Raw genomic sequence first — 19,578 nt, 5'->3', positions numbered from 1 at the left:
CCATTAAGAGTGCTAGACACGATTCCTAAAACCCAAACCTAAAACAAAGCCGTTTATATTTACAGTAAGAACTATTATTACTCATGAAATGAAGCTTTCACGTGAATAGAGTCCCATATGGAATTTTGAGAGAGCTCATTAATGCAGGAAAAACAAAGGTTATTTAAATTATTTTATTAAAGAATCTTCTAAGGATATTAGCGATAATAGTAAATATTAAACAGAGCTTAAGCTTGCGTTATTTATTTATTTTAACTCAGGCAGACGTTGGCCACGTTGGAAGGGTCCATTAGTGATGACGTCTGTGTGACTCGGAAGATGTAGCTAAAACTTCAGAAATATTACGCGTTGTGTTTGTTTGTTTTTTAAAGTTAATATTAACACGTGTTTACAAATGCGTAGTACATATTATAAACCCCAGAATGGCACAAACTGCAAATATGCCAAATTAAAAGGTGAGTTTTTTTGTTAATATATCTTTCCCCCTTTTTTAAAGCTCATTGTTGTTAGCTTAGCCCTTTAAGAGCCAAGCTATAATTAGCCACTAGTTACCAGGCCGCTTTGAAAATGTCGCTATTTTAACGTCGTCTTGGTTAACTACGGCATACTTTACATCAAAAGCATAATTTTACATTTGCTTTTGTTCAGGTGGTTTTTCAGGTACAATCGGCTCGTAAAGAATGTATCAAGGAAGTACGCTGTGTTTAAAAAAAAATCTAATTTTGTTTTTGGTGATACCGTGCTCGCCACAGACTTCTACAGTGTTACATTAGCTGTAAAATTAACGCTACAACACAGTTTATTGGCAGAATTTGACTGTAAATGGAATCTTGTATAAATATACAAACTTTATTGATAATTTGGAACATGGTCGCGAGCTTGGATCTAAGCTTGGACCGTGATTTGTATAAATGTTTGTTAGCACTTAAGCACCTAAAATCGCCACATTAGTGAACGGAGTTTGGTAGAACGTAACGGATAATCTGGAAAGTTAGCTTCGGTAACATGAGATTACATGGAAGACAAGCCGGTGGGTGCAAGTAATGATAGCTTTCTGATAATAGCTCCACACAGATGTAGGAGAATCAGCTTTCACTTGATGTTTTGCTGTCTTCTTTACTCGTTCAGCTCCTCCATAGACCACTTTGATTTCTTCTCGACTCGAATTACAAACTCAGATGCTCGGACAACAAAACAAATATCGCTTAATGCTATATTTTATTAAAAGAGTTCTGCCTCTATTGAATCTGATCTTGATCTGACTTGCTGGTTTCAGGTTCGGGTCAGATTAAACCAGACCCTGCTGGCTCAGACATGCCTCAGAAACCACAGAAGAGCTCTCAGACTGCACACTACATCGAGCTGGGAAGTTATCAGTACTGGCCTGTACTGGTGCCCAGAGGTATCAGGCTGTACACATACGAGCAGATCCCCCCGTTTCTGAGGGAGAACCCCTACATCACAGATGGATACAGGGCATACTTGCCCTCCAGGCTGTGCATCAAAAGGTGAGAAGGACCTTTTAACCTGAAATCAGAATTTTCATCTTCAACACCACAACACAGTCACTCCACTAAAGTCAAGCAGTGCCTACTTTTTGAACACCTCAGAAAATTACTTGCGCACTAGGAATCACAGAAGAAGAAGAGCCAAGTAAAAGAGGAGACATAACGTGGTGCAACAACCTATCCCACATGTTGACATGAGCCTTGAAAGTGTTCCACAATTCAGCTTTTGAAGCTTTCTTCAGTGAAAGCAGGTTAAACATGCAGACTACCAGTGTTTTTCTCTTTTTTATGTCAGCTGTTGAAACTATGATGCATTCCATTATATTAATATTTAAAGCCAACTATAAGGAAGATAAAAAGATTCTGAACAGGTCACATTACAGATTTGATTGTTGTGGAGCTGCTGTATGATGATGTCGTTGTGTCTTGGTGTAACGTGCTGTAATGGTACTCTGTGATTCCCACGCCTCGCTGCAGAGGCTGATTGATTTTGCTTCCTGACATTTGTTGTGGGGTCGATGCCAATAAAGATTTTAAGGGAGTTGGGCAACTCGTGTTGCTCTCTAGTTCTAGTTTCAGTGGTTAATGGAAACGGTGAATCCAGACTGTTTATTGATTGGGAGGTAATAGATGCTTGTCAGACATTTATGTTGGGGTGTATAATTGTTCAGAGTTTTGGTTCATACCTCTGATTTTCTTTAGAGGGAACTGACTGTGTGACTATTTTAAAGCTTGTAAATGACCTTTGCAGCCTCTTCATCCTGTCCAATGAGACGGTGAGCATATGGAGCCATCTCCTGGGCTTCCTCCTCTTCTTCTGTCTTGGGGTGTACAACATGGCCTCGGTGCTGCCGGCTGTTGGCGCCTCCAGAGAGGATTATGTCATCTACTCCATTGGACTCTTCTGCTTTCAGGTACAGTGCTGCTATTGTCTTCTGCTTAGACATCATCTCACATTGCTTTTATATAGAATAAACCACCAGAGATATTTCAGTTCTCCTGAGCTGTGGTTAGATTGAAGTTGGCAATTACACTGCTCATGCACTGTTAATAAATCTCAGTATATTAGAGTATTGAAGAAGGCAAATATAGGCCTCTCTAGATTTGGCTATTCCAGGTGTTAATGAACCTGTTGGATCACTTTGTACACTCATCATCACCTATAAATGTAGCCCTTAAAATATCCAGACATGCCTGTACAAGTGGGTGAGCCCAGAGTTGAGCTTTTTGCATTGTTTCAGTGGATTCAGAAAATAAAGAGCAGGGTTAGTGCAGTTACTGACGGGCGGGATAGCGATTGTAGTTTGACACAATGTGAACTTTTTACCTTTTCAATGTGGTTACATGTCATAACACCAAGTATTATGTTCAACATCATAATCACTAGTGTGATTAAAACACCACGTTTATTGCTTACTCTCAAACCTGGTGTGGAAAAGTTGTTTTATTTCTTTTAAACAGTTAGATTTCAGATTCAAGTATTAATTTATTTTATATAATAAATATGTCTGGGGCTTGACATTATTGGTATTCATTAATTATATTGCCAGTTTGTGTTTTTGTTGCATCTCAAAACGTATTTGTTGTTTTGACCTCAGTGTCCCGCTTTCTGTTAGAAGCTCGTGTTCTGCTTTTTCTTCTTGGTCTGTGGACGTAAACGTGTTTTATAAATAAAGTTATTTTCATTATTAAATAAATTTGAATCCAGCGTAAATCCATTCTGAGCCGAGCTTCTTTGCAATGCCTGACTATGTGTTTTGCCGTCCTCAGCTGTGTATGCTGTGCTCGGTGGGTTACCACCTGTTCTGCTGCCATCGCTCAGAGAAGACCAGCCGCCGCTGGATGGCGCTGGATTACGCCGGTGTTTCCATCGGCATCCTGGGCTGCTACGTCCCCGGAGTCTTCTACACCTTCTACTGTAATAACGTAAGCTCACCTGCAGCCTTTCATATAAACTGCTCTCTCTTAGACGGAGTTTAAAAGTGATGTTTTCACTGCGCCGAGTGTTGTCGAGAAGCCTTGTTGCTATGTTTTGTACCAACTGCAGACTCCAAACTATAGACAGGTTCATTATTTGGAAGTATTTGCACATAACAAGACTGTACTAGCCTTTTGACATACTGGTTGAAGTTTCCATGTTGATAGAAAGTAACGTCCAGGTTTCTGGCACATTGCTTTACGTAGGCTGTTAGTCATCCAAGCTGAACAGTGATACTGAAGTATGATCAGAGACTGTGGATTATTCTGAGGGCAGTTATTTGGAGTTCCAGTGCTCTGGGCCTGTATGTAGATTTTTGTTTTTTCTGGACTGGACGAGACATAAAACTGGCAGTAAACGACGTAACAATGGGAGAGTCACGTGTTTAAACTTGCAGATGACATAACCAGGGATGGTACACAGACTGGTTCTTAGATAGCATTTTTATACTCCAAGTACTTAAAGCACTTTATACAAGTTTGCCTCTTTCACCCACACAAGCACTTGTTACTAGCCCTTTTCTACTAAAGTGCTTTCTATCTAACATTCAGAGGGCAGTAGAGGTAAACTAGAGGAAATGGGTACAACAACAGGGTTTTTTTCCTTTCTAATGATGAAGATCTTTGCCATGGCCACATAACATCCAAGGCCATAAACCTTCCTGTTTGAATACTTTTACTACCATATCAGGGCTCTACAGTGCGACCAATTTGGTTGCACCTGTGCGACCAACTGTTCGGGTAGCAAAAAAAAAAAAAAAATCTGCAACCTTCCCTGTGGTCAACAACAGACACACATTATGCCCCTATCGTGGACTAAACCAATCAGAGATAGTAAGGGGCGGGACCTCTCTGATTGGCCGTGGTCCAGTTGAAAGTGCAGGTGGAAGTGGGAGGTGAGTAGCTTGAATAAAGCGATATCAATTCATTAAATCCTGAATCGACTTTTAAATATAACTGTGTTTTGCCAGAAACGCCAGATTCTCAGATTAAAGCTCACAAAACCATTTCAACAACCACCAAACAGCAGATGAGAGCAGGTACACGGATTCCACACAAAGACGTAAACACAGAACGGACCGACGCATCAGAATCAGCTTTGTCTTTCTCGGCTTTCTCACCCGACGGCCCGTAGACGGACACGCTGTCGGAGCTTAGCGATTCTGATGCGTCCGGTCCGCGCTGTGATTACGCCTTTTTGCGCTGATTCTGAGCTGCAGGTTTTATCTCTCTCCAACCAAAATTCACCGAGCCAGCAGCAAAAGAAGCAGCAAACTGCGCTTCACATTTGATCAATGTCGTCATGAATTTTGCTGTTTTGCTTCCACGACTATTAAAATCACACTTCATGCACAGCTAGCTCTCTCTATCTCTCTCTGTACTTCAAGAACAGTTTCCCGTCTCCAATCTCTGTTTTCTGTATTATTCATTCGCTTATTACCCACCAGTCTACCGTTGTTTACAGCGCTGTCGGCTGCTGTCTTTTTCTTTTCTTTTTCTTTTTTTTCACTTAAATGACCTCGGACAAGAAAGCCTATTTTTCTGTTGTTCAATACTGAAGAAATTTAAACTTTATATGCAGAACATTGTAGAATATTTTTAAGGTTATCTGCTATAAAAAGCCAGACCAGGAAAATCTCCTTCATGTTTTTCTGTGTTTTATTCTCAGTTACTTTCACACAAAGGCATCTGCTGTGATGTTCACAATTCTGATGAAGTCAGTACTGATAAATGATCAGAATTATAATATTTCTGACTGTCTGAGGCTAAGTTGAATCGAATCGGGACTTTGAAAACCGGAATCGAATGGATTATAGAAATCAGTGATGATACCCAGCCGTAGTGAGCAGCCTAGGCACGACAGAAGTGGATGTAGCTGTAATAGGAAAAGAACTATTGCTAACTTTTCTGTTAAGTTAAGGCCTGATCCTTCTGAAATTCATAGCCAGTGCTCTAACACGGTGTCATCAATCTTTGAATGCTGAAAAAGCACAGTGTATCCAGAAAAACACATTTTATTATATAAATTATTACAAAATTTGTGTGCGCCTAACTTTTGTGCCGGTACGCCTAACTTTTTAAAGTTAGGCGTACCGGTACACCCATGGCAAAAAGTTAGTCTAGAGCCCTGCATATTAGCATTTCTTTGTTATGCAGACAAACTGTTGAACTTGCAGAGATGAAGCTCTATCAGGAAAATGCGAAGTTGAACGTCCTCATGCTGGTAGAAACGCCGTGGGCTACACACGGCCTTTCAAAATAGGAAGAGTAAGACGTCCGGAGTTTGCACTCAGTGTCTAGTGTTATTCATTAGCTCATGCAAAGCTATTTCTCTGCTGTGGTTTTATCTAAAATCAGGCTGTTGTTGCCTTTCTAACCCTTTTGCATTGGAGCAGTAAAAAGCTCGTGCACGTTGCCCATCTCCTCATCCCTCGAGATTTTGCTGTTGTGATGAATTTAAGCTCACTCTTTCCAGAAACAGGTCTCCGTGTGACCCAGACTTACTCGGCTCAGCACTATTGTTTACTCTGACTTTTCTGATGTGACTTTACAAAAGATGCTGCGTCACAGTTTACTGCAGCCAGCATATTTTTCCAAACAAAAAGCAAAAAAGATCAAAGACGTAAAAACTAATCGGCTTTAAATTCATAAGCAAGGTCAGAGTTAAACATCCTCGCCACATTATTCACTCTGAATCCTTATCTCTTAACGCTGAGCACCACGTCGCCCTCTGGAGCTGAATCCATTTAAATCCTTTAAAAAATGCTAAATGTGAGAAGCTGCCCTGCAGTCCTCTGTGACTCAGCAATGCTGTGCTTCGCTTGTATTGTAAACGGCTTATTATTTACCCTCGTGAGTCGAGTTCAAAGTGGCGGAGGACAGGCAGAGCAGGCAGACTGCTTCTCTGTCTTAAATCCTGTGTCCTTGTACTCATCACTTCAGCCTTTTATGTGCTGCTCTCATGAGCCTTCTTCAGTCTCAAGAAAGAGTCAGGCTGCTGGAAGCCTAACCTTCATCTTGTCCAGTCTTTTTATAGTTTTGCCTTCAGAAATGATAATTACATGTATTATTTTTAGTATTTTATTTTACCAGGCAGAAGTGATGTTGGTTCAGCATAAAATAGATGTGTAAGCGTTTTTGTAGGGTTAAAAAAAAATGTGTCCGCTCACATACCTGGATGATCGGACTGAATTCAGGAGTTTACAAACCACATCTGTATTCATGTCTGCAGAAAACAGGCTTTATATTATCTGGAACAATGTCGGTGACAGCTCCGAGTCCATCTCCTTATCAGAAACTTTCTCACAGTCAAACATTCTTCCTCCTTCTGGGTCACATCCTGTGCTCTTTTACCGTTTCTCTCAGAAGAGATACCCAGTCCCTAAATTCCTCTTTAATCCGTTTAGCACCATGTTGGAGTTAATTAAATGCACCCAACCGCACGATCCACTTGAGATGAAGTCTGTGTGATCCAGTTGAAGCTGTAGCTCCGGTAGCTTTTGCAGTAGTTTCTCCTGACATTTCGTGCAGTTACAGTAATGTTTGGGTAACACGCAAACCTGGCTGTCGATCGGGTCATACCATTGGGGAGCCACTGGTCTAATTAGTCCCTCTGCCTATTTTCTTATCATATTCAGAGTTATGATGAGGAACTGAGAGGTCACCAGGCCATCACGGGTCATGACATGCAAGTTGTTGGGTAAAGCTGGAAAGACCATAAGAAGGCAGAAGGATCATGAAAGTTAGAGTGATGCCTTGTTTATGGACATATTGGTTGTGTTGCACGTCAGTGGTGACATCACCACGAGACTCGTTGCAATCGCCACTCTCACCAAACCTCTGCATGAGTGCTGGTTTAGGAGGAGAACCAGTCACACCACATTACAAAAATAAAGAAGTGTGGCTCAGTTGGAGAGGCACTCCTGCAGCTCTGATGTCACTCTTGGTGTGTGCTGCCATTCACAGGGGTGGAAATGGGCCCTGAGAGTGAGAGAGACGATAAAAGCTGTGAAAGCCTTGTTAGGTTGCACTTTAGTTGTTCTTCAAAAGGTTACTTTGTTACTCACTAGAGAAAATAATTGGTTACATTACTCTGCCACATGTTTCAGATGTGCATATTCACACAATAACCAATTATGAACGACTACCTATCCTCACAAGGACACACAAGATCTTTCATTAGTGCCTAAATATGAACGCAAAGATGGGCAACCAGGTCAAAGAAGACTTAAATGATTTTACAGTGGAAACTACACTGATTGCTCGTACCTGCTCCTGTTACCTGGGTCAGCATTTAGCATTAATCTGGGTACTTCACTAGCTTTATGTGCAAGTGCTGCCTGTGCAGATGCTTGGCCTGTGTTGCGTTACCTGTAGTAGTTTGGACTCATTTTCCTGCCCTTTACATCAATAAAAAGTAATTAGAAGTGAAATGAGTGCAGACCACCTCCTCCTTAAGTCAGCTGATTGTAGTGCGAGTGCACACGAGAGGAAAAACATTTTTGGCATTGTTTTCTACTGTCTTACGCCCCCTCACTGGTAATATAAAATTAATTAATGATAATCCTAATAGCTGGCAGTACAACACCGCTGAAAGGGAGGACACGGTTGACGCGAACTGAATTATGGTGAAGCTTAAATTCAAGATGTTTTAAAGTTGACCTGAAATAACCACAGTGGTGTTTTCACGTATGTGATCGAGTAGCTCTACCTCAGAAGCCCACCTCAGACTGCTCACTGCAGTCGGGCGCATGTTGAACATGCTTGTGTGTGTGTGTGTGTGTGTGTGTGTGTGTGTGTGTGTGTGTGTGTGTGTGTGCGTGCGCACTGAGCATCGGTTTAACATCGAAGCACAGTCCTCCCCGGAGACTTCTCAGCTCAACATCCTCAGCCTGAGAAGCAGTAATTGAATAAAGCTGAAGTGGGCCCGGCAGTCTGGCTGTGCTGATTGACTCATTGTTCCCGGTGAATAAGCAACACGACACCTTCGCCGCGCTCGCCGTTTGGAAAACAGCCTCTGATGACACAAGCCAGTTCCTTATTCCAGCCGCCCACCACCACCATGTCCCTTTTTTTTCTGTCCTATTTCATTTTATTTTATTTTTTTTGAACTCCTGAAGTGTTGGCCGTGCTCCTCACTGTTCGCTTTCCCCCGCATATTGGAAGCGCCGGGTTATTTTGCCCCCAGAACGTAGCTGAAATCTGCTCCAGCCCAAACCAGATGGCCGCGTTCACGGAGCGGTCCGTCACTCCTGTTCCCCACCATATGACGTTCGCAAGTCCGGGAGCCGTCTAAGCGAAGGTCCCCCTCCTCCTCCTCCACCTCCCTCCCCCTCGTCCTTGCCAAGACTGGGGCTCTGCTTCTGGGTGGCTCCTCTCCCGTGGCACGCCAAGTCCCCAAAGAAAAACAGATTTTTTATATTTAGCCAGTCAAACTCTTGTCTCGTCAAGAGTGTTTTAGAGATGCAGATTTGGAGGAGAGAACACGGAGTCTGCGAGGAGAGGAGCTTAAAAAATTTGGCTGAAGCAGAGCGGGGCCTTGTTCCTGGTGCAAATTTATTCACTGTGAAATTCAGCAGGACTCGTCACATGAGGACGTGTGACTGGACGAAGGCCTACATCCACACAAACGGACAGAAGGGACCGAGACGAGGCTGCCCAGACTTTAAACACTTACTTATAGAAGTTTAAATACCAACTGCAGACAGATTAGCGTTATAGTTGTGATAACAGCAGATGAAACAGTGGGAGACTTTTAACTGAATTTTTTTTTTAATTGTACTGCAGTACAGTAATATATAAACCCTGAGTTATTGTCCTATAGTTGTTCAGACATCAGAAAAAAGAAGCTGTGTGCACCACGTTTGAGGAAACTTTATTTCTGACTTTGCAGAACCACAATGAGGTGGTTTCATTTTTATCATGCTGTGTTGTCAGTTTGACCAAATTGACAGTTTCAGTTTTGCATGTACACTAAATCATTTCAGGGTTTCCCCCCATTGGGAACTAAATGCTTGGGAACTAAATCTCTGAGATTGTTTGAGTGCCCCCTCCAGCTTTGCTTCAGGAGTGAGGGAACAAGTGAATAGGAGATTACCGGATGTGTTTTTGCAGCAGTGTGGATGCTGTGGCAGTCTGTTGTGGTGAGTTTCCCACTCAGTCTACGTTCCTACTCTCACCTATAGCCATGAGCTGTGGGGAGTACCTGTAAACAGCAGCGGAAATGAGCTTCCTACAACCCAGACCCAACCCATAAACAGCAGAGGAAGGAAGGATGAATGGACTGCCTTTTTTTTCTCATAAAGTTTGAGTCTCAACCTTATTTGTACTAAATTAAAATAACAACTATTACCACTACTATTACTACTTTTTCCCATTTGAGGACCAGCTGTTCTGTCCTTAAAGATAAAATTAACTGCAGGAGAAAAGTGACACAGCTTTGAACCTCAGAATCTCCAAAAGCGATGTGATAACTGCCAATTCAGCTGTATCAGCTACCAGTGATCTGCTTGATAACATCAAGGATTTCACCCTTTCACAGCCTGTAACCTGTTCTTCTTTGTAGCCTTCGAATCTGGAAGAAGAAAAGCATAGCAGATCAGAGTTAAATAAAGCTGATTGAATGATGTGAAAGCTGCGCGTGTAAGAGGGTCTGCTGAGGGAAGCATCAGCTGAGTTTGCAGTGAGCTTCAGCTCGTTTGTGGTTCGGTCATAGTAAATAAAGCTCTAAAATAACACACAGTGTTCGTCTTGCTCATCACCAAACAGCAGGAAGCTTTCAGCAGCTGAAGAACTTTCCTCAGGACTCCATGAGACAGATAATCTTCAAACGAATGAAACTGTTTGCAAACAGGTCCCTCACATCAGCCCAGGGGCTGTTTCGCTTGCTTCAGCTCCCTGCGAGTTTAAAAATCGCCTGCCTGGTTTTCTTTTCTGCTTCTGAAACCGACTGAGGTGTTTTTAAAGACTCAAGTTTGTTTCTTTGTCTAGGTGATGTCGCTGAACTTGAACTTGTTCGGGTTTAACCTTAGTTACAGTTTCTTTTAAGTCTTGGGACCATCGGATACCTCCAGCATGCGAAGGACATCTTGAAAAAAAAGCTCAATCCGCCATGAAGGCAGTTTACTGTGTAGCTGGTGTGACTGAACTCTCGTCTTCCTGTCTGTGCAGTACTGGCGGCAGGTGTACCTGGTGACGGTCCTCGCCATGATCCTGGCTGTGTTCTTCGCTCAGATCCACCCTCATTATCTCAGCAAGCAGTGGAAGCAGCTGCGCTCAATCATCTTCTGCTCGGTGACCGGGTACGGCCTCATCCCCACCGTCCACTGGATCTGCCTCACGGGAGGTTTCTCCTCTGAACTCGTCCAGGTGAGCGTGCTCAGTGTTCACTGCTGTGATTCCTTTCTTTAAACAGACTTGAAACTAGCGATTGTGGCAATTTAATGAGGTCCGAAAGCAATGAGAAATAATTTTCCTGTAGACTTTACGACTGATTTCTTTTGGCAACCACAGTCGCCCCCTGCTGGTCATAAGAAGAAAAAAAAATCCATGTTTAATGCACAGTGATCGGCTTTACTTTGCACAAAAAATGTACTTCAGTCTGAAAAATCTCTTTAGATCGACTGATGATTATTATAAAATTAACATTTTAACTCAGGAGTCTGTGGGACCGACTTTCAGGGCAAGCCTCAAGTGGCCATTAGAGGAACTGCAGTTTTAACAGTTAACCTGATTTAACAGCTGTTGAGGGTCCTCCTTGATTGATCTACTTTAAATGCGTTTTCCTGCTGCTGCAGTAACACAATCTGTTGGCTGGCTTTAAATGCTTTTCAGTACTGTTAGGTCAGTCAGTAGTTCTTCCTGCACGTGCCGTTTTGTAACTGTGGGCCATTTTTGTCCACACGCTGGTCGAATCAATGTTTCTTCTTCCTTTCAGGCGTTTGTTCCTCGGGTCCTGGTGATGTACCTCATTGCAGCACTGGCTCTCATTTTCTATGTTTCCAAAGTTCCTGAGCGGTACTTCCCAGGTGAGATGACTGTTTTTATTTCTTCATTTCCTGTTTGATTCGTTGTTTTTTCGTCCACTCATAGTTGGAAAATAACAGTAATCTAATACTGCAGAGAAACATTGAAAATGGGCCCGAATCTCATTAAAATCTGAAGCAAGCTGTGCGTTCCTGTCTCTGCAGGTCAGCTGAACTACCTGGGCTCCAGCCATCAGGTTTGGCACTTGCTGCTAGTGCTCATGTTTTACTGGTGGCACCAATCAACAGGCTTCATCATGGCGTACAGGCACAGTCAGCCGTGCCCCAACACCCCCCAACACGCCTAGATCGCTGCTCAGCACGCCAGGACTGCAGCTCCGATGAACCGTAAGCGGCCGTGTGACTTTTTTAAAAGGAGACCTGTTCTGCTCAGTTTCAGCTCCATCGTTTTTATTTCTGGAGGAGCTTTGCATGACTCACAGTTCAAAGTAATTCTGGGCTTTGGTGTAGCCCCTCAGCTGTTTTTCCTTCTCTGCCTTTAAACTGACTTTATTCTGATTGGCTGCCCCTCATAACCACAAGGGTTCGACTACAAGTGGTAGTCTAGTGGAGCGTCTGTGGTCACAGCCAGAGCTTTATGACTAAAATGACCTTAACGGTGACGTCCGTGTAAGCTTCAGTTTCTGATCCGCTCAAAGATGCTTTGATTACAGAGGAGCTGTTTAACAGACTGCTGAGAAAACTTTGCCGACTGCAGAGAGTTGGGAGTTCACTCAGATGCAGACTGTGGCTCAATTTAAATAAATCAGAAAAAAGAAAATCTTTAATATTTAAGCAGATGTTTGGGGGTTAAAAGGCCTTAAAGGAATCAAAGAATCAGCAGGTGGAAGACGAGGAGCAGCTGATCTGTCGGGACATGAGGTCATTCCAGTTACAGAAGAGCTTTTAAGTGATTACATCTAATATGAATCTAAGCATGAACGCTACTGTATATGAAATGTCTTCTGTCTGTTTCGTTTTGTCAAAACCTCACATCGAAGCCGCCGCCTGTTAGAATATGTCTAAAAACAATAAAATGAAACTGAACCTTTTCAGGTAACACAGGTGATTTTTGATGCTTTTAATTGGCTCTGTTCACAGCTGACGTGTTGTTTCCTCCTCAGGTCGTCTGCAGAGACTCTGTTCTGGTCTCGGTCCATCAGTTTCCTCACAGATGGAGACTCTAACCTGTGAGTCTCTGTGATGAGGGAGGAGGAATAAATCCAGCGTGTGACGTGACGTTCGAGTACTTCAAGCTAATAAGAAACAATACGGACCTCTGCGTCGGACTGACAGCTCACCTGAAATCACTCCTTGAGGACTTAATGTTTGTGTGTAAACGGCAGACAGCACTGAAGGAACGGGTTGGTAATGTTAGTTTTTCTGCCTGGAAATGAACCCGTGTCCAGCTGTTTTTAAAGGTTGAAAGCTGATTCAGGTTCGTCCCTGAAAAAGGAAATGAACTGATGTCAGTATTATTATACTACGAGTAAACAGACTCAAGATTTCTGATATCTTCTTTAAAAACAGACTCTGATGTCTTTGTTAGTGGAAATGATCAAAGCGTGGGGATGATGTTCAGACAGAACAAACCAAAGAGTTTTGTGAAACAAAGTGCGGACTCAGATGGTTTCATATAAATGTACCCACTCTATTTCATACCTGAAGCTCCGTTGTTGTTGTTTTAAGCTGCTCACTTCCTGTTCAAACTGATGTTCATTTATATGTAAAGAATTTCGCAGGATGCTTGAAGGGGAACTTTAACTATTTCAGTTATTTTATGTTTTTCGTCTTTATCAGTGGTAACTCTGTGGGGTGAGGGTGGCTGTGGGGATGCTCGTGAGTCTCGTAAAGTTTTATAACTGCGTCCCAGCCGAGAGCTGCAGGAATGAGTCCTAAAACCCAGGAAGTGTTTCAGTCTTCCAGCTTCGTCCAGTTCAGTTCTGCGTTTACTTCCACATAAAAGATGGGCGTAGCTTCCTGGCCCGCTGTCCTGACCTCAGTCTGGTCATAATGAATAAAATGTGACGTCAGGTTTGGGTCGTCGTAAAAAGACGTCCAAACAGGAAGTCAGCGATGGCCACTTGAACTATAAGGAAACCTTCACCATCCCTGCAGCGCTATGAACGTTGATTTGTTACTACAAACTGTTTTTTATTTGAGCATTTGAACAATCAAACGTAAGTCCTAAAACATCAGATTTGTCACAGGAGGGCTTTTTTTGTAACTAAGCTGGGACAGTTTTTAGATTCACGTGATTTAAACATTTCACATGAACTGCATTAATATTTCTGTGTAGCGTGCGGCTCTGATATCGACTAAACTCTGATGACGTTACAACAGAACTTTTATTATGACAAGCAAACTTCATTTTTGAAAATGTATTTTTTCTCTTCAGCTTTTTAAGGACATGTTTTTCCAGCTCGTTTAGGGTGATGTGCAATGGTTTCATGGCTCCCCAGTGCAGCGCCTCTCTGCTGTCTCACTCTGGAACGGAAAGCCGGATGTTTTCTGTGTGACCGTTTAATGTTTCTAATGTTGAAAAGGGGGAAATGTTCTCCGGTTTGTGGTTCTGTATTTAAATTATTAATAATGAGTTTCTTTTTGTCTTAATAGACTCATTTTGTAGGAGTGGAAAGTTTTATATGTTGACTTTTCATACCTGAGGTCAGACTCTAAATAAAAGTAACCATGTGCTGTTTCCAGATGTTTGAGATGAAACTTTATTTATTGCGTCCAACAGCAGTATAGCATGATAAATACAACACAAGACTTACCCTGGTGAAAAAAACAAAACCAAAAACAAAGATGGGAGCGGTCGTATGAAATGGTTCAACTGGTGTAAAAAAAGAAAAACAGAGCAGGCTGCTGGTTTCATTCAAACAAATGTGCCAACGGTGGTGGAGCTAAATGCAGTGCTTAAGGCAGTCGATGAAGAAGCACAAAGTTGTTTAAGGAAGATTTCATCAAGAAACAAAAACCAAACCCGAATAACATGTTTTGCCCTTTATGAATGCACCTCATTCTGCAAAGACAAAAAACCAAACTGTGAACAAATCCCATCAAGACATGAAACCGTGACGCAAGTAATCAGAGCTCGATAAACTAATAAAACCTGTCCCACATACGGAGTCCTGCTGCCACGAGTACTACGCTCACTGCAGAACCAAACATCGAATCATCCAACGCATCGTTTCCCCTCACAGTCTGAATCTGCTCCCCGGCCTGTATTACTGTAGGGTCCTTAATAAAACGCCATGAGGAATTTTCGGTTTTTAAAAGAGCAGTCTGATATTTTAAGGAGGCGGAAAAAGTTCAATGCCACTCTTCTTTATTTATTTATAGTTAAATCTACTCCATAAGCTCATTTACAGGAATTATCCACATATGATGGTGAAGCAGGCAAAATAACTGTTGTTGGTCAGCACCATAAATCAGTTAGCACAAAAACACGGACTGTATGAAAACTATTTTAACCAGTTAAGATTTTTAAGTGGGATTTTATTTCTTTAAACATAAAGTACAGTTTTAATTATCAAACGGCTACAAAATAACCAAAAGTTCCACTCCTAGCATGAAAAACACAAACTAATCGTGTGCCGTTTTCTAATTTTTTTATGCCTCCTGGCTACAAAGATGAGCTTTAAAGCAGCGCCTCTAAATATGAATTATTTAAAGCTTAGAAAGAAAAAAACGTACTGTTCAAACACCAAACTATTGCCCTCAAACTGGTAAAAACTGGTTTGAGTGGGGCTGCGTTCACAGACGGGGTTAAATGAAAACCCACGAGAAACAAGTCGGGTTTATCTGAAGTCGCACTGTTATTTCACCCTTTCTTCTTAATTCATACCCCCAATTTTCTCAAGAGGTTTTTACAACACTAATTTTAATTCTGGTACATTGACTCACGGCACCATCTTGTGGTGCCGATTGGTATTACATGAAAGTACAGCCCGGCTCTAATTCAACTTCAGTTGATATCGCTTCTGCACAACAAAGTCCTTTTTGTCGTAGCAGTTATTTCTTCACATTCTGGTGACATTTTTAGTCAATTTTAAAGCTTTTACGCTACTTTTAAATATACAAATGTACAACAAGCACCTTTACAGAGCAGCTAATGTGAGCCAGTCTCACATGCACCTCAGTCATGCAGCTACAAACGTTTGGGGTTGGAGCGAAAATTACTTGAAACACTTGATTGGCTTTAGTTCTTTCATGGGACTTGTTCACACTAAACCTGCAAAAATGCCGAGGTCAGTGACAATGCCGGGAAAACAGCGGTACAGCTTCTGCAGGGCTCATAAATCCTAAACTAGTCCTCTAACGTGGCTTTGTGTGTTTTATTTCTAACAGAGAAATGTTGAGTTGTAACTTATTTAAAGAATAAAAAACAATTAAGAGTTCTTACTGATAGAAAAAAAAGAGTTAAGATCCTAAATTTAAACCTGACCCAATTAAGAGCTCCAAGAAGAACAAGATTCAATCCCTTCTAATGCATCACAAACCACACCCACATTTAGCTGCATAAAGACTACTGTGACATTATGCATAGAGAAGAATCTAATAAAGACCGAACTAAGAGGTTCAGGAAAACTCCCAAATGATTTCAAAAGACGCGCGAGGCTGACGGCGTCGTGGTTTCCGAGGTACTATGAAGCAAGGCAGAGCCAAGCTCAGGTAAGGCTTCGTGGTGCTAAAAACAAAAACATGTCGGCAGATCAGAAGGCAGGCCGGAGAGAGCTTTTCACAGCAAGACGAGCGGTCGAACGCGAAGCTCAGAATCACATTTTTTTGAGTGGGTTTCTTTTGGTTCCAAACAGCGTTCAGATGCAGCATTAAAGGCTTTTCAAAAACATGTGCAGCTGAAGGATATGTGGAAACGCCACTCGCACTCCACAGGGTTTGTTATCCAGACTCTGGTGTATTAAAACGCTCTTAGAAAAAAGTTTTAGCTTGTTGGTTAAAAATGATCCCAAACCAAGAAAAGGAAAGCAGCCGACAGAGCGGGAAGACGCAGGTGGAGTCACTGCTTTGAGGGGAAAGGTGCGGCTCCGAAGGGGTCGAGGTCCAGCGGCTGTGAGGGCGCCGCCTGCTGCTGAGGTCCACTGTGGATGACCAGTTCTGTGAAGGGCACCGCCCCGAAGTCATCCATGATTCGGCTCTCTCCGTGCAGAGAGCCCGTCCAGGACTTACCGTTGGCCGTGCCGATGTCGCCTTTTCCGTCGCTGAGGCCTTGGTACTGGCTGTGTCGGCCGCCGTCCTGAGGGTGGAAGGGTTTGGCTCCAAACGGGTCTAAAAGGGCGTCGTCCACCGGCAGAGACGCTCCCTCGGCCATCGTTATATCCACACTGATGTTCTCCTTAGAGTCAGAGGTGCTGAGGAACTCGTTGCTGCTCTGCGAGTCTCTGCGGCCGACCTTCTTGTGTCTGCGGACTCGTTCGGGCGTGCGATAGGTCGGCTTGTTAGTCTTGCGCCCTCCCGTCGGTGTGCCGTGGTGCCGCTTGCCGTTACTGCCCCCAGCCGTGGCTTCCTGTTTGGTCTTCCGCTGGCGGGATGACAGCTTCTGAAGGCTGCGCTGCTTCAGCCTCTGCTGCTGAGGACTCGCCGACTCCTCGAAGGGCGTCCGGAAGATGTCTTCGGCACTTCTGGAGGTGGTGGGAGGTTGGGCGGTGGGGCTTGGCTGGAAGGGAGAGAAGCCAAAAACATCGATGCCCTCAGGAGAAACTGGCGGCGTTTGGCCCATGGGGACGTCACCGCCACTCCTGCTCGACCTCGAGAGGTTCCGGCTGAACGGCGCTTTGGTAAAAACGTCAAACTCGTCTGCCGCCTGCTGCTCATGGCCGACCTTGAAAGGCGCTTTAGTGAAGATATCTGTGGCCTCTGGAGGTTCCACAGGTGAAGCTCCTCCGACAAAGGGCACGGCACCAAAAACATCCACAGGCTCCACAGCTCTCACTCCACCAGGGGACTCTGGGGGCGTGATCAGAGCCATCCCAGAAGGAGGACTCCTGGTGGCAGCAGTCGCTCCTTTAGCTCCTGCAGGTTTCTTTGAGCGGTTCTTCACCCTGCTCGCATCATAGTCTGAATCTGAGCTGTGTTTGTCTTCATCCTCCTCTCCCTCCTCCTCAGAGTCCATGAGCAAAGGCCTCTGTCCAAAATTCTCTGGCTCGGTGTCTTCACCATGCTCGCTGTTCAACGCCTCCTCTTCCTCCGGCTCTTCGTCCTCGCTGCTCTTAGGTGAAGGAGGGTCAGACTCGAAGTCGCTGTCGGACTCGTCGCCGGGCCTGCAGTTGGTCTTCCTGCTCGGTTTGTGCTCCTTGTGGGTCGGCTGCAGACTCTCAGCAGGTTCAGGAACGCCGACCTCCTCGCTGGTCGGCTCGGCCTTCTGCGCACTGGTACCTGCAGAAACAAAACACAGATAATACAGATGTTAACCCCTGATCCTTCCAGATGTTTGATAGTTTTAACAACTGCCAAGTCAGATTTCTTGAAGGCATCCAACCCTTTTCTGATCTCTCCAAAAACAAAACTCAGTTTTTCATTTAGAAAACCTCACAAACCTGCAATGACTTCAGATCACACAAAACCAGTCAGAATAATAACACCGCAGGACGTGTAACTCAAGTCTTTGCTACTCGTGTGTCTCCACTGTAGTGTTACAAAAACAAAGAAAGAAATCAGATGGACCAAACCCCCCAAAACTCCTGTGCAACGTTAACATAAAAGAGCTATTTTATGGAAAATCGGTGACATCTCCCGGCTGGCAGCAGGTTTAACATGCCTACATTAGAAAATGATTTTGACACAGGAGGACTCGCAGGCAGAAGACGAGGCTGGTATCAAAACGCAGGTCATAAAAGATTTTTTCATATAACTGAGCAGCATCCATCCCACATGCTGTCGAGACCCCTAAACGTTTTACCCAGTGGATTCCACAGAGCAGGCATCCAGGGTCTCAATGCCAGTTTCTGTTCCTCTACAAAGTGAAATATTTTGGCTGTGACTCGTAAGAATAATTTTATTGATCCCAAAGGGAGATTCATACTTTTTACCCGTGTCTTGGAGAGGTTAAAGTTTTTAAAAAACTGAGCTTAAATGAGCCAGCTGTTAAAATTTCATGTAGATTATCTCCTGAAGTTGTTGTAAATGCCGAGGCGCTCTGGTTTCACATTTTTCTTATCCAACATCATTTTAAGGTTACGCTGAACACATGAAAACACGGAGTGAGTCACTTTTATGAGTGACACTCAGGCAGTCTGAGTCTAATGCTCTACAGTTTCTCCTTTTTTCCTTAGAAAAACTATTTTGGTCTGAAATCGATCTTTCCTTCTCGTCTTCGTCCGCCGCCTCTCAGACTGCTTCCATCCATTGTTGTTACCAACCTTCAGCTCACTCTGGCTGGCGGTGCCCTCTGCAGAGCTGATATCAGAGCTGTCTTGTTTAAGAGCTCAAGTCTGTGCTGCACTGGTGTTTGAGCTCTGCCTCCTGTTGTCCACATTACACCTGAATCACCGTGTGAACGCATTTTGAATTTTGCAGGAAAACTGTTAAAATGTGTCCAAATAGGTGAAAACTGATTGTGGTTTTTGTGAAACAACAACTGATTCAATCAATTTTGCTAATATCAAAAGTCAATGATAAGTGACAGACCGAGTCCTGATGCCTTCCGCTGCTTCTTCGACCGCTGTATTATGGAGGCATTACCCAGGATTACTCGGCTTATACGCCAAGCTCCCCACACAAACAAATGCCCAAAAGTTTGTCTTATACTGAAGCAGAAGTGCAATCGCAAAAGTCAATATGGTCTAAAAGCTGCTCCGACTTCTCATCTCTGATCCTGCCATAAGAAGAGCGAGCTTAGAGGCCGGGGAAATAAGACGAGCAGCTTTTCAAGATTCACAGAATTACTTTTAAAGTTTAGAGATTTAAGCTGCGAGCGTCCCTTTAGACTTGAAAAAGGAAGCTTTGTTCTTATTTAAACTCTGCATTTTTGGAAATTCTTACATGTATTTTGGCATTTGGAGGAAAAATTTCTGCCTTCAGTGTGTAAATTTATGTCCAAGAGATTT

The 19,578-nt window shown here is 43.3% G+C and overlaps 2 protein-coding genes across 3 annotated transcripts in view; one reads left to right on the top strand and one right to left on the bottom strand.

The window, feature by feature from the left end:
- Positions 1 to 299: 299 nt before the first annotated feature.
- On the top strand, positions 300 to 14,216 carry paqr3a (progestin and adipoQ receptor family member IIIa). The gene is made up of 8 exons (XM_084947167.1): positions 300 to 455; positions 1,277 to 1,508; positions 2,260 to 2,422; positions 3,279 to 3,434; positions 10,656 to 10,853; positions 11,422 to 11,512; positions 11,675 to 11,857; positions 12,634 to 14,216. Exons 1-7 carry the CDS (start codon positions 395 to 397, stop codon positions 11,815 to 11,817), a joined length of 1,044 nt encoding a protein of 347 aa, XP_084803293.1. The 5' UTR covers positions 300 to 394; the 3' UTR covers positions 11,818 to 11,857; positions 12,634 to 14,216.
- The window catches only part of bmp2k (BMP2 inducible kinase), a 57,181-nt gene continuing 51,811 nt past the window's right edge, over positions 14,209 to 19,578 (bottom strand). For both annotated transcript variants that reach the window (XM_084947166.1, XM_084947165.1), the window contains exon 16: positions 14,209 to 17,908. In XM_084947166.1, the coding sequence (XP_084803292.1) occupies positions 16,533 to 17,908 (1,376 nt within the window). In that variant the 3' untranslated portion in view covers positions 14,209 to 16,532. The remainder of the gene's footprint in view (positions 17,909 to 19,578) is intronic.

Source organism: Perissodus microlepis, chromosome 12 (genome assembly GCF_051167445.1).
Source record: "Perissodus microlepis isolate ML-2025 ecotype Zambia chromosome 12, ASM5116744v1, whole genome shotgun sequence".
In the NCBI taxonomy this organism is placed as follows: domain Eukaryota; kingdom Metazoa; phylum Chordata; class Actinopteri; order Cichliformes; family Cichlidae; genus Perissodus; species Perissodus microlepis.
This window is presented reverse-complemented; position numbering and strand designations above follow the sequence as displayed.